Source organism: Littorina saxatilis, linkage group LG3 (genome assembly GCF_037325665.1).
Source record: "Littorina saxatilis isolate snail1 linkage group LG3, US_GU_Lsax_2.0, whole genome shotgun sequence".
NCBI classification, from domain to species: Eukaryota; Metazoa; Mollusca; class Gastropoda; order Littorinimorpha; family Littorinidae; genus Littorina; species Littorina saxatilis.
The window spans coordinates 18,326,293-18,341,796 of NC_090247.1; the positions used below are offsets into that span (position 1 = coordinate 18,326,293).

General features: G+C 42.3%; 1 protein-coding gene across 1 annotated transcript in view; it reads left to right on the forward strand.

Annotated features, from left to right (window-relative positions):
- The window catches only part of LOC138961778 (proto-oncogene tyrosine-protein kinase ROS-like), a 230,927-nt gene that overhangs the window by 4,210 nt on the left and 211,213 nt on the right, over nucleotides 1-15,504 (forward strand). The window contains exon 2 of the mRNA XM_070333450.1: nucleotides 14,680-14,736. Within this exon, the coding sequence (XP_070189551.1) occupies nucleotides 14,680-14,736 (57 nt within the window). The remainder of the gene's footprint in view (nucleotides 1-14,679; nucleotides 14,737-15,504) is intronic.

Genomic DNA, 15,504 nt, shown 5'->3' on the forward strand with positions numbered 1-15,504 from the left:
GAACAAGTGGTGCATGTGCACGTGATGCACAGGTTTGCCTTCCTTCCTTCTCCCCCCCCCCCTTTCTTGTTCTCGTATCCCCTTCACCCTCTTCACTCCACCTTTAGATGACTGCGATGCTGTATTTGTTTTGACGTGACTGACTATGTGGGAAAGGGGTTCGCTAGCCAGTACGGTACAGCAGATGGTAGACACAAGACTTGTAGACACGCTGAGACGAAAATAGCAATAAACAAGAAGAAGAAAAACAAGTCGCGTAAGGCGAAAATACAATATTTAGTCAAGTAGCTGTCGAACTCACAGAATGAAACTGAACGCAACGCAACGCAGCAAGACCGTATACACGCCGTGGATGGTGGCACGCCTAGTTTTTTCCACCGCAGGAACAACACCCAATTCGTTCCCCCGCAAGACGAACAACATGGTAGGTGTCTCCAAATTAATGCCTTAAAATAGTAGATAACCCGACTTTCTAGTATTGAAGTTTATATCATACTGTTCGGTACTTTATTTTGCATTGGATCAGCTAGTTGTCTTACCATTTACACTCTCGTGTACTACATAAGAGAAGAAATGTCATCAAGACAAGTCAGAAATACTGTGTCCCACGTTAAAAATGATGAAATAACACAAAGCACGGTCAACAGAAGGGCTTAAATCTTCTTGCTGGTCAAAGTCAAACTACTTGTGGATACTGCTCTTCAAGTCGCGTAAGGCGAAAATACAATATTTAGTCAAGTAGCTGTCGAACTCACAGAATGAAACTGAACGCAACGCAACGCAGGTATACTCGTAGCATCGTCACTCCACCGCCCGTGGCAAAGGCAGTGCACGTGGAATTGACAAGAAGAGCGGGGTATTCGTTGCACTGAGAAGGATAGCACGCTTTTCTGTACCTCTCTTCGTTTTAACTTTCTGAGCGTGTTTTTAATCCAAACATATCATATCTATATATTTTTGGAATCAGGAACCGACAAGGAATAAGATGAAAGTGTTTTTAAATTGATTTCGAAAAAAAAAATTGGATAATAATTTTTATATATTTAATTTTCAGAGCTTGTTTTTAATCCGAATATAACATATTTATATGTTTTTGGAATCAGCAAATGATGGAGAATAAGATAAACGTAAATTTGGATCGTTTTATAAATTTTTATTTTTTTTTACAATTTTCAGATTTTTAATGACCAAAGTCATTAATTAATTTTTACGCCACCAAGCTGAAATGCAATACCGAACCCCGGGCTTCGTCGAAGAGTACTTGACCAAAATTTCAACCAATTTGGTTGAAAAATGAGGGCGTGACAGTGCCGCCTCAACTTTCACGAAAAGCCGGATATGACGTCATCAAAGACATTTATCGAAAAAATGAAAACAACGTTCGGGGATTTCATACCCAGGAACTCTCATGTCAAATTTCATAAAGATCGGTCCAGTAGTTTAGTCTGAATCGCTCTACACACACACACACACGCACACACGCACACACGCACGCACACACACACGCACATACACCACGACCCTCGTTTCGATTCCCCCTCGATGTTAAAATATTTAGTCAAAACTTGACTAAATATAAAAACCAGGGAACGAAGGAGAGAGAAATATGAGAGAATATATTAGTACAAAAATAATCCAACATTAAACAAAGAAGGAAAGTAAAAAATAAAATAAGAAACTAAGAAAAAAACACATAGCTCCAATCGTTGATGTTTGCAAGTTCTGCGTTCATTGCCGACACATGTCATAAGAAGACAGTGTAAGTGAAGACACATGCCATAAGTAAGTGTTAGTTTACAATTTCCTCTCCTTGAATGAGCCTATTTTTTTTTCTCAAAACAAGTCATCTGTCGTGACAAATTTAGAAACGAACACAGAGACGGTGAAAGTGATACGCGCGTGTGTGGAACAAGTGATACAAAAAGCAGTGCGCACCACTAATTTTTGTATTTTCACAAGAAGCTTGCTGGCACTGACAGGGTAAGTCTGATTTTGTAAGTGCTGTTTGTGAGTCCCTCAAAACTGAAACAGTTCCTCTTCAAGACATTCCTGAAGAGTCATCTTTCTTTTGTTGTGGGTTTTTGAAACCATCGCTCCTCTTGACAGGAAGAAACCTGTTTTTCGCGCGCTCCTTCAGAGCCACAGACAGTGCCCTTTTTGAAGAAATGCCAACAGAGTCGTCTTTCTTTGTTTTGGTTACGTCACGACGACCTTTGACCCTTCCGGGGTCGACTTTCCCCACACCACGCCCTGATCTTGCAACGATGGGATATTTTATAAACTCATCCTTTTAACACCCCCCTTTACTTTTCTCCCCCCCCCCTCCCCCCTCTGCTCGCAGCAGCTGTAGCAGCTGTAAGAAAGCTTTTGATCGGTGTCTCCAATCTTTTGACAGTAAACACAGACACACAGACATGTAGACACAGAGACATACATACAGACAGAGACACAGACACAGACACAGACACACACACACGCACACAAAACGCGCGCACACAAATAAACACACAGACAGATAAACACACACACACACACACGTTTGTTCTTTTGATTTTGATACATACTTTTGGGGGTTTGGAATCAGTCGTGCCAAGGGTTCCTCTGTGACGATCTCGGTTACTGTTTGTAAAAGTAAGATAACTTATCTAGTAAGTAGATCTCATAAACATGAAGGAAGTCTTCAAGATTTATAAACAAAAACTAAAATGAGAAAACGTATCACAGGCAGCATACTGAGAGTGAGACATTCTCCCGCTATGTTATGATACAACATCTTTGCAACGTCTGTTTAAAGTGACTAGTTCCACTACAAAGAACCAAAGATACTCTCCTACTCCGCTTCTGCAACATCTTTACAACATCTTTCATCTTTTAACTTACGCCCACAAAACTTTTCTTTTAAAATGTCAGGTTCTTGCTTTTGATGATTACAAAACGAATGCAGTTATACCGCTACGCTATGCTATACATATTTACAACATCTTCACTAACAAAACACACACACCCCTACCCCCCTAAAAACTTAAAGTTCCTGTGTTGATGATACAGAAACAAAGATATTCTCCCACTACGTCACGCTACACATCTTTCAGTGGCTGTATGACAAGCCTGCAAGTTGCCATGAAATTCAAGAGTCAGGAAGTTCTTGCAAAGATACTCCACTCCCTGCTTGTGGTAGGGGGAGGTGGTGGTGGCGGAACGGGATGCAGACACTGGTAGGGCACCCTGGGAACTCGGGCGACGTGCAGACGACAGGGAGCAAAGTGTACGTGAAGGTGGCAGTTATATCCTGCAGGAGGGTATCAGTTACTGCCAGACACCGCGCCAGATGGCTCGGAGAAAACAGGAAAGGATGGCACCAGTGGAATGACTGTGATGGCACCGCTATGGCGCAAAGACACAGGTCTCTGCAGTGCGAAGTCCGTCGGGGCACCTGTATGCACACACACACACACACATCATACAGTATTGACAAACTTGAACATTGAAAGTTGAGGATGAAAGTCGCTTGCTCGTGTCAGTGCTTCGTGTTCTCTCTGGTACCCAGAGATTTGTTCCCGAATCCGCATACCTCTCACTTACTCTCTATTGCACGTGTCGTATGCACAAAGAGCGCTTACTTCCCTTTTTTCTCCAATTATACAATATTGATAACATAAATGTTATTTCAGATTTTCATTTTGTGTGGATGTTACAACTGAGATCCGTTAAACTTAACGTCAAGAAAAAGGGAAAAGTGTATTCTTTGGGACATAAATATGGTGTCTTTTTTTGGTAATGTTTGCTCAAGGGTAACATTTGACGTTGGAAGTCGGCAAAACGCCTGAATTTGTTTAAAATCGGCGAACATTATACCAAAGATATTCTAGCAGTAGAATATATTTGATATTACGGTCATTCCTGGAAAGTTGGTGAGCTTTTTCTCGGCGGGGGAAAGATGGCGCCTTCTGAAAATTGCCAACACATGTGTTATTATTTCTTCTTTCTGGAAACATCTCTGTCTCCTAGATGAATCGCCAAGAATTAAAGGCCAATAAGCAACACAAACTTCGGTACAACTAAGAGGAGGAAAAGGACATGTATTATGGGATTTCCACTTCAAATACAAGTTACAGTCATATGCACTGCATTACCTCAGTAAACAAAATTAAAATGCAATAAAATAAAATACATAAAATAAATCAAATCAAATAAAAATAGGAATGAGCTTTCGTTTTTGCGTTTTCAGTCTTGTAAGCCGCGACGGAGCTTACTTTCTATTTGCAAATAGGGCCCAGTTGCTGAAAATAAAGCCTTAAAAATATAACTTCTCCTGGGCGCCTCGCCGACAAAAAAAAACAGGCAGAGGGAAGTAAGTCACAAACAACTCTACGAACAAACAAGGAAAAAAATATCTCCCATATGGCCAGAGGGTTTCCTACATTATTACTTCACTAGAAAGTAGCAATTCCAGAAGACTTTTCGGCTGTAAAGTTTTATAAGTTTTGCTAAAAAGAGAAAAGGAGCGAAGAAGCAGCACAAGAGAACAGTGTAAAGAGAAAAACAAAGAAATGCTGTGTCGCTGAAAAAAGTGGAGTTTCTGCATGAAAGTGTAAGCCAAAAAAGTTATGTGCATGCATGTTTAACTAAAAAAGTTGCATGTATGTGGGGCAAGTGGCTTGTCCTCGTATTGAACTTCGCCTTTTCCTCCCAAATCACCCCCACCTCCGCCCCGCTTTCGTTTGCCCACTCGTGCTACTAAACCCCACCTCACAGACCTGTTTATACAACGGTCTCCTCCCCTCTCCCTCCTTTTTTTCTCAAATCGCCCCCTCCCCCTCCCCCCCCCCCCCCCTTCCTGTGCTTGCCTCCTACTTTTACGAACTCCTACCCACACAGATATATCTGTAACCCCCCCCCCCCCCCTCCCGAGCCTACTGCCCCCTACCCCCAGTTCCTCCGTTTCATTTTCAAACTTTCTCCCTCTCCCCGTATTTTCCCCCCTCCCCTCCCCTCCAATTCCTCCCGTTTCCCGTTCAAAGGACGAGGATTAACGGCAAGTGTGACAGGATGAGACGAGACGTGAAAGTCTGTGTGAGCCCGCTGCACTCGACATTCTTCCGCCGGTGCCCCCAGAAACACACCCACTGGCACTCTGCAGCGCTATGCAGCGCCACGAAGCACCACAACATCAAATGCGACAGATCAAGGGGACAGAATAGCGGGTACGACAGTAGGACAGGAGGTGGGAAGAAGATGAGGGGGGGGGGGGGGGGGTAGAAAATGCACACACACACAAAAAGAAGAAGAACAAATCGCTTCATCTATCTTGTTCTGGAAAGATTTTTTGGAAAATCATATAAATATGAAAGAAAAGGAAAATGTTGAATACAGGAGGGGAAGGAGGTAGGGGTGGTAGCGGAGGAAAAAAAAAACAAGAAAAAATATTAACTTCCTCGTCCTTGTTCTAGAAAATACAACAAGTCGCGTAAGGCGAAAATACAATATTTAGTCAAGTAGCTGTCGAACTCACAGAATGAAACTGAACGCAACGCAACGCAGCAAGACCGTATACTCGTAGCATCGTCACTCCACCGCCCGTGGCAAAGGCAGTGCACGTGGAATTGACAAGAAGAGCGGGGTATTCGTTGCGCTGAGAAGGATAGCACGCTTTTCTGTACCTCTCTTCGTTTTAACTTTCTGAGCGTGTTTTTAATCCAAACATATCATATCTATATATTTTTGGAATCAGGAACCGACAAGGAATAAGATGAAAGTGTTTTTAAATTGATTTCGAAAAAAAAAATTTGATAATAATTTTTATATATTTAATTTTCAGAGCTTGTTTTTAATCCGAATATAACATATTTATATGTTTTTGGAATCAGCAAATAATGGAGAATAAGATAAACGTAAATTTGGATCGTTTTATAAATTTTTAATTTTTTTTACAATTTTCAGATTTTTAATGACCAAAGTCATTAATTAATTTTTAAGCCACCAAGCTGAAATGCAATACCGAACCCCGGGCTTCGTCGAAGAGTACTTGACCAAAATTTCAACCAATTTGGTTGAAAAATGAGGGCGTGACAGTGCCGCCTCAACTTTCACGAAAAGCCGGATATGACGTCATCAAAGACATTTATCAAAAAAATGAAAAAAACGTTCGGGGATTTCATACCCAGGAACTCTCATGTCAAATTTCATAAAGATCGGTCCAGTAGTTTAGTCTGAATCGCTCTACACACACACACACACACACACACGCACACACATACACCATACCCTCGTTTCGATTCCCCCTCGATGTTAAAATATTTAGTCAAAACTTGACTAAATATAAAAAGAAAGATATTTGGCGTTCACTGAGCACACCAAAGTGTTAAAAGAATAATAAGGGGAAAAAAATAGTCACTATAATGTTTAGACAGAAAAAAAAAGTTTTGAAAATCCCAAACTTATTAAGAGGAGGCAACTGTTGAAAATGATAAACAAGACCTTCCACGTACACTTAGGAGAAAAATAGGGATCGAGAGAGAGAGAAAAAAAATTAAATCCTCATCGCTGAGACAGAAGACAAAAAAAATGTCAAAAACGTCGAGAAGGAATTTTGACGAACATTGAGCTAGCTGTTTGCGAAACTTTCTGAATTACAGTGATCCATTGCTTTATGTAAGAACCTGACCACAATATGAAATATAAAGGAGTCCAAATTGCAAGACAGTGCAGAAGCTAGGGAATCGAGTGAGAGGGATTGGGTAAGAGTGGCAAAATTATATCCAAATACACAGTTTCACAAAGCCCTATCCCTCTAGACATCGTCAGTAACTAGGAAGAGAAGGGACTCCCGCCTCAAGGGAGCACCTCTGACAGTTCCTGTGTTTCTAAACAAGGACGGAAGAGTTACCAAGTGCCAGGAGCTCATTCTGTTCCACTTCTCCAATTTTCCCATTCCCTCGGTCGTTCAGAATAAATTGTCATTTCAACGACTCCATACTCGTGTGTTTTTGAACAAGGATGGAAGATTGAACACTTTTTTGGCAGTTTTTCACTTTCTCCTATTTATTCCAATCCCCTGGCAATCCAGAGAAAAAGTTACTTCATAGACCCTGGGCCATTAGCTTTATTTCTACTTGTATGTTTCTAAACAAGGACCGACGATTAAACACTTTTGGCAACTGACTCTGTTTTCAAACTTTTTCCTATTCTACCCAATCCCTTGGCGATTCATAAAAAGTGACTTCAGAAAGCTTTAACACTATTTTTACTCGAGTGTTTCTAAACCGACGATTAAACACTTTTGGCAACTGACTCTGTTTTCAAACGTTTTCCTATTCTACCCAATCCCTTGGCGATTCATGAAAAGTGACTTCAGAAAGCTTTAACACTATTTTTACTCGAGTGTTTCTAAACCGACGATTAAACACTTTTGGCAACTGACTCTGTTTTCAAACTTTTTCCTATTCTACCCAATCCCTTGGCGATTCATGAAAAGTGACTTCAGAAAGCTTTAACACTATTTTTACTCGAGTGCTTCTAAACCGACGATTAAACACTTTTGGCAACTGACTCTGTTTTCAAACTTTTTCCTATTCTACCCAATCCCTTGGCGATTCATGAAAAGTGACTTCAGAAAGCTTTAACACTATTTTTACTCGAGTGTTTCTAAACCGACGATTAAACACTTTTGGCAACTGACTCTGTTTTCAAACTTTTTCCTATTCTACCCAATCTTTTGGCGATTCATGAAAAGTGACTTCAGAAAGCTTTAACACTATTTTTACTCGAGTGTTTCTAAACCGACGATTAAACACTTTTGGCAACTGACTCTGTTTTCAAACTTTTTCCTATTCTACCCAATCCCTTGGCGATTCATGAAAAGTGACTTCAGAAAGCTTTAACACTATTTTTACTCGAGTGTTTCTAAACCGACGATTAAACACTTTTGGCAACTGACTCTGTTTTCAAACTTTTTCCTATTCTACCCAATCCCTTGGCGATTCATGAAAAACACTATTTTTACTCGAGTGTTTCTAAACCGACGATTAAACACTTTTGGCAACTGACTCTGTTTTCAAACTTTTTCCTATTCTACCCAATCCCTTGGCGATTCATGAAAAGTGACTTCAGAAAGCTTTAACACTATTTTTACTCGAGTGTTTCTAAACCGACGATTAAACACTTTTGGCAACTGACTCTGTTTTCAAACTTTTTCCTATTCTACCCAATCCCTTGGCGATTCATGAAAAGTGACTTCAGAAAGCTTTAACACTATTTTTACTCGAGTGTTTCTAAACCGACGATTAAACACTTTTGGCAACTGACTCTGTTTTCAAACTTTTTCCTATTCTACCCAATCCCTTGGCGATTCATGAAAAGTGACTTCAGAAAGCTTTAACACTATTTTTACTCGAGTGTTTCTAAACCGACGATTACAAACTTTTGGTACCTCATTTTGTTTTCGTCTTTTTTCCCATTTTCCCCTTGTCCTTCGCCTAAGTTCTTTGAAGACATTCCAACCACTGCAGGCCTTCACTCTATCTTGACTCCCATCACTCTCCATCCAAAAGTTCAGAATGTAGAATTGTGCTTGACGTCGCAAATAAGAATGGTCGTTTGGAATTAGGGTAAAAGCACACCACCACCAACCCCCCCCCCCCCCCCCCCCATACACACACACACACTCTTTCGTTTCTGGTCAACAGAAGAAGGGCTGAAAACGCAGAACTCTTGTCCAGATCGTTTGCAGTTTCCGGGATTTGTCTGCGCGACCATCAAGCCCCCTGTTTGGTCCTCGATGTCATTATTTTTCCCCTTACTGCACCAGGATTTTTTGTGTCAGAAGACCATGGATCAAGCAGTCCTACTTTCTTTTGTCTTCATTCTTCGCGCCAAATAACTGCTGAGAATCAGGAAGAAGCCTTTGGTTTTGCCACACTCACTTTCTTCTCTTCAATCACAAAGCAGGCACTGTTCCTTTTGGTCTTTCTTTCAGCTGTGGCATCTTCCCCCAAAAAAACCACAACCACCCATACTGAAGCAATTAAAAAAAAATTTTAAATTAAAAAAAATCTACTTTCTTTAATTTCGTCAAAAACTGTCAGCGATCACGCGCACCCTTTTCCTTTTTGCACAAGATGAAGTCCTTTCTTTTGGATGAATAGAGGAACGACTGGACCCTCTTCCTCTAGAATTTGTTTTTGTCAGTTCTATATTATTCGTTTTAAAATTGTCAGGCTCAAAGCATAGATGTTCAGGCTCCCTTTTTGCTTGCCTTCTTTCTTACTTTCTTTTTTTCTTTCTTTCTTTCTTACTTACTTACTTTCTTTTAGCAGAGATACTTCAAGCAGAAGAATATCTTCACTTTCAGTCCTGAATTCTTCGTGTCAAAGAATACAAGGGATCCTCTTCTTCACTTTCTCCCAAAAGACATTCTACTGCAACGCTAGCTACATGAACACATCTTTGTTTCGCCTGTGCATGTCTCTAGTTCCCTCCACAGCTAACCGCAAGAACAAGTCATGTCGACATGTCAGGGAAACAGAAGGCCCCCCTTCCAGTACATAAAAAAATGTGTGAGTGTGTGTGTGTGTGTGTGTGTGTGTGTGTGTGGTTGTGTGTGTCGGTTGGTGTGGTTTCAGTTTGTTGATGTTACGGAGGGGTGTAACTTGAGGAAGCCTGATGGCGGGGCGGGTAGAGATAGTTTCCCGCCATATATTTGTAACCACAAAACCGCTTCCTTCGCGCAGTTGCCGTTCTTGTTCTAAGCTGCGTGCTTCCTCGCCCGGACTAAATCGGATTGTTTATGTCTGTCTGTCTGTCATTCGGTCTGGGTGTCCCTTGTAAATCTGTGTGAATCAGAATCAGAATCAGAATCAGAATTTATTGTCATTAAAGCACAGAGCCTATTGACACATACAAGATACATAAGTACAGGAAAAAACAGCAATATAACATAACAGACATGAAATACAAAACCAAGTGGAACAGGGTGAACAAAGAGGAGCTGAAGATGAGCATAAGTTATTGAGGACAGTTGGAAGACGCATTGCATCTGCGTAGTTGAAAACAATCGTACACATATTTTGCCAATTGCCTTTGGATGTCGCTGTCAGTAAACAAAGAACTGACTCTTATTTTCATCACTGCCGGTGGAAGTATTCGGTAATAACTGTTGCCTGAGATGAGCATACATTGTACACGAATCAAGGAAGTGAAGTTCATCCTCCACCACTCCACAGTTTTGTGTGTGTGAGTGTGAGTGTGAGTGTGTGTGTGTGTGTGTGTGTGTGTGTGTGTGTGTGTGTGTGTGTCGCTCTCTCTCCCTTTCTCTCTCTCTCTCTCTCTCTCTCTCTCTCTCTCTCTCTCTCTCTCTCTCTCTCTCTCTCTCTCTCTCTCTCTGTGTGTTGAAAACAAAAGGAAAAAGAACAACCTTCTATTTCGTTTCTGGAACACTCCAAAATGTCGTGTAATAGTAACTGCTTCAGACGGAGCCTCTTGTCATTCCATTATCATGCCACGTCGGATCGTCTTCGGTTACACTTCGTTAACTTAGATGTATGTACAGAATACACGACACGGATTGGTGAAAAGCTGTTTTGCTGGGTTAAATAGGGAGATGATCCAATAAGTAAGTAGTTTTTGTCTGTAACTGTAAGCAATACACGTCGGTCTTCGCTTGTGCGGCCGGTTCGAGGCCGCACGTGCGCACACATACACACAATGACACACACACACAGTCACACACACACACACACTCACACTGGCACACACACACTCACACTGGCACACACTCACACACCACACACACTCACAGAGGCTCTCTTTCACACATGCATACAATGACTCTCTCTCTCTTTCTCGCGTGCGCACACACCCACACTCACTCACCACCCTCCGCCTACAAACCAGCGCCAGCGATCCTTATCAGTCAAACCGCATCATCATCATCAAAACCATGCATAGGCTCCCTCAATCTTATAACAACCCCGGGCGGAAGACAGCGAATCGCAAGCCGGCTCCCCGTCTCCCCGGATGTGACGGGTCGCAGGTCACAGGTTGCGCAGTAGCTTGGCAACAGGTGACCTTCACCCTGACCTTTGGGTTCCCAATTGGTTGTGATGTGTTGCACGTGTTGGGTTGTGTTTCCCGCGTCTTTGCTGTCCCCCTGACCTCGAAAACGCTAGAGAGACATAGAGTAGCGACGCCATCCTTGAACGAGACGAATGTGGAAAAAAGCTGTTGCCCTTTTGTTGTTCATCAAGGCTGTTCCTTTTCTCTTGTGTTGGAGGCTGGGTATAATTGATTGAAATCCCGCAACGAGGTTTGTAAGATCTGTTTTGAGTATTTTTTAACGCGTGCAAAGACGTATAATTTACCCCTTGTGTGTGTGTGTGTGTGTGTGTGTGTGTGTGTGTGTGTGTGTGTGTGTGTGTGTGGTGTGTGTGTGTGTGTGCACACTGCATGGCGCTAACTTGGCGGTTTCTGGTGTTCACTATGAGTAATCCTTCATAATGTGACATGTGCAAACATTTTTCACGCCGCATCTGACGGTTGAAAGAAAGATGTTCGAAGGGACATCATATGCTCAGAAAATACCTAGTTGTGGAATTATGCCCCCCCCCCCCCCTTTCAACTCCTCCATCGTCCACGCGTTCTTGTTCCTTGTGTTTCGTCATCATTTTGATGGCACTAGTTGTGCGTTTCTACAAAAAGGGTGAATAGATGATGATCTGTTTTACTCTCCTCAGTTAAATACCAAAATATCAGTCATTATGACACATCTTTTTGACTTCGTCCACCGTCTCCATTTGAAAGTGTCCAATAGTATCCAACAGTACTTTTCTGCTACAACGTCTTCAAGTCCACGTACACGATTCGTGCGTGTTGCGAACTGTGAAGCGAACTAGCAAAGCGGGATCATGGGTGGGGGTCATAGAGGTCGCGCGTGGCAAGGGTCGACAGCGGCCTGTGGACAGGACGTGACGTTGTAAAGGTCGTAGGGACCAGAAGCCACGACTGGGCGAGAGTTTTGGTCTTTGCTAAAGTTCCTTCATTGATCCTGCTCCCTAGCTGACGTTCTCTCTGTCTGTGAGTGTGTGTGTGTGTGTGTGTGTGTGTGTGTGTTTGGATGTCGGTCGGTCTGTCCGTCTGGCTGTCTGTCTTTCTGTATGTCTGCTAGCCTCAACAGGAGGGGGTGCTGTGAGAAAGAAGAGAGAGAGAGAGAGAGAGAGAGAGAGAGAGAGAGAGAGAGAGAGAGAGAGAGAGAGAGAGAGAGAGAGAGCAACAAACAGACTGACGGACTCGGACAGACAGACATTAAATGGCACGTGACTCCTGACTCCTGGCAGGCCATCTCGTGTTTGTTGGACAAACATCTTCCTGGCAAGACAGTCACACAAATACCCGCTTAATCAGGTTTTGTCCGGACGGTCCGAGCTCTGAACACAAACCAGTGGTGTCTAGGATCCAGAAACAGGACGCTTTCCCTTCACAAATCGCCGACAAATTTTTGCTTTTGCGACTGGCGACTGCAGTTTTTGTAAGAGTCGCCGCGGTGGAGGGCTTTCCTGCAAAGGGGGAAAAGTGGTGTTTACTCTTCTTGTGAATCATACACTGGATTATGTTATTGTTGTGTGGGCGGAGATATTTAGGAGACAGAGGAGGGGGGATGAGAGAGAGAGAGAGAGAGAGAGAGAGAGAGAGAGAGAGGGGGGGACAGGTAAAGGAGAGAGAGAGAGAGGGGGGGAAAGGAGAGAGAGAGAGAGAGGGGACAGGGAAAGGAGAGAGAGAGAGAGGGGACAGGGAAAGGAGAGAGAGAGAGAGTGGACAGGGAAAGGAGAGAGAGAGAGAGAGAGAGGACAGGGAAAGGAGAGAGAGAGGGGGACATGGAAAGGAGAGAGAGAGAGAGGGGACAGGGAAAGGAGAGAGAGAGAGAGAGAGAGAGGGGACAGGGAAAGGAGAGAGAGAGAGAGAGAGAGAGGGGACAGGGAAAGGAGAGAGAGAGAGAGAGGGGACAGGGAAAGGAGAGAGAGAGAGAGAGGGGACAGGGAAAGGAGAGAGAGAGAGAGAGGGGACAGGGAAAGGAGAGAGAGAGAGAGGGGACAGGGAAAGTAAAGAGAGAGAGAGAGAGAAAAGAGGATAGGGGGTGGAGTGAGGGAGAAGGAGTCTCTCTGTCTGTAGGCCCTATGTCCGTCAAGTAACCCGTTTTGAAAAATCTTGAATTTTGTTCGTCTTGATTACTTACTATTACTATACCTTTCCTTCAGTCGATCTTTTTGTAGTTATATTTGCTGATGACTACCCTGAAGCCATTTTTGTGCTTTTCCACCTTCTGTGATTTATTTTGTTTAGCAAGTTATGTAATATATAATATATATGTTAATGTTAATGCATTTGAGTTTTGCATGCATTTATCCTCCAGGTAACAAAGGTGTTGATGTCTTTCTTTCAATTTAGAATAATTTTTTAGTGATGTTCTTAGCTATTGTAGCTGAATTTTTTTTTTCAGCTAACATTTTATTCTGTTTCATTGTGTCTTTTCAATATATTTGTTGTTGACGAACAGTTCTTTTTTTGTCTTATTTAATGTTAACAGAAAACATATTTCGATTTAAACTGTATAGTGTTACTTTGTGGTGGAGGATAAACAAGTGCGTTAACAAGGTACATCGTGTAAGCGATTACGTTCACCGCCACGTTTCTGTCTAGACTTTTACATGTGCTAAGAGGATCATTCCACTTGGACACATACACAAATCAACACTCTGGGTGCGTTCTATGCAGAGTGGGAATTTTGCTACCAATACATTTTGTGAGCAATCAATTCATCTAAAACTTCCAAGTCCAAACAGCACGCAGTCAGGGTGTTGATGTTTGGTATGTGTCCATGTGGAGAGATTGTCTTATCCCGTGTAAAAGCCTGGCCAGATGTGAGGTGGTGAGTCGCACTGTTTACACGGGAAGGACTGTGCTCTGAAGTTTAATGGTGGTGGTACTTATGTATATGTATGATGATGTATTCTGTGTCGATTGTGAATGTATGGTGAGGTGGGGGGGTATGATGTAATTAAATGTACGATGATATATTTGGTGTTTGATAGTGTATGATTGATTGTTAGTTGTAGATTATAGTACGATGTTTGATGTTGTAATGTTTATGCGTGTGTTATAATGCAATATGTTATGATGTAATGTGTGATGATGTATTCGGTGTTTGATAGTGGATGTATGCTTGTTAGTTGTAAATCTAGTACGATGTTTGAGGCTGTAATGTTTGTGCGGGTGTCATATGTAGCCGTACGAGGGTTCCAGTGTGTGAGTTGTGCATGGCCGGGCGCTAGAGTGCTGCATGAATGAGTAAGTGCATGTGGAGCTGTATGGCTGGGTGAATTGTGGGTTGCGTACGTCCGAGGGGCACATGTTTATGTAGCCTGTGTGTCTGAAGTAGTGGGTATGTGTGCGTAAGGGTGTGCTGATATTGAACTTCAGTTGTTGCTTTGTAAATGTCTATGTATCAGTGTATTATGTCTTGCCACACACATGCCAAATTTCCTTGTATGGATGAGGACAATAAAATTTCTTGTATCTTGTATCTTGTAATTGGCTTGGCTGGTACTGAATTATAACCTGACATTTTCTTTGTTCTGTTTCTCTTTTTTGGTTTTGGTAAACACTAATGTACTAACCGTCTCTTTCCAGATCTACTCGGGTAGGAATAGCGGTCTCTTCTGTGATAAGGATTGCAGCGCCGACCAGGTAATTGTTTTTTTTATGTCCCCCTGTTCCTTTTGTGTTTGCTTGTGTGTGTGTCTGTTTGTCTCTCCGTTCACCCATTCGTTTACATCTGTCTGTCTGTCTGTCTGTCCTTCACTCCGTCTGACTGTTTTACTGTTCGTCCAACCCTTTGTGTGTTTTTTGTTTGTTGCAATTACCTTTTATTAGGTCTTTGTATTTTTCTGAAACTATTTCTAGGAGGCCGACGGTCTGTCGACTTACGCCCGATGAATGTGTCTCGTTGTTGTTGTGGTGGTGGTGGTCGTGGTGGTGGTGGTGGTGATCTTGTTGTGATCTTGTTGTTGTTATTGTTTTATTTACTCTCTGCTTTCGTGACCCCCCACCTCCATCCCCACACCAACCCCTCCATGATTCGACACAAGTTGGTTTTTATAACCAGGAGAAGAAGGTTACGTCCTGTGCGTCATCTTTTACGAAGCTAAGTTCTTTGCGCGTTTTCAACTATGTCGAGATAATTATGTTTGTGAGTGTGTTGACTTTATTATGATTGAACCAGTTTGAAAGAAGGGCTCTTGAAACATAGTGAGAATTGAATGTCTTGTCTTCCGCTCATTGTGATACATGCATCCTGGTCCTGTACTATACAGCAGGACTTCGTCTTCAATTTTCAACCATGAGCTCTAGATTTGCTGTAATTACCTTAGTTTTGAGTGAAGTTTCTCATTACTTGACCCCAAACTTCTACTTCTCCTCGATAACATTGAACACAACAAATTACGTATGGAAAAC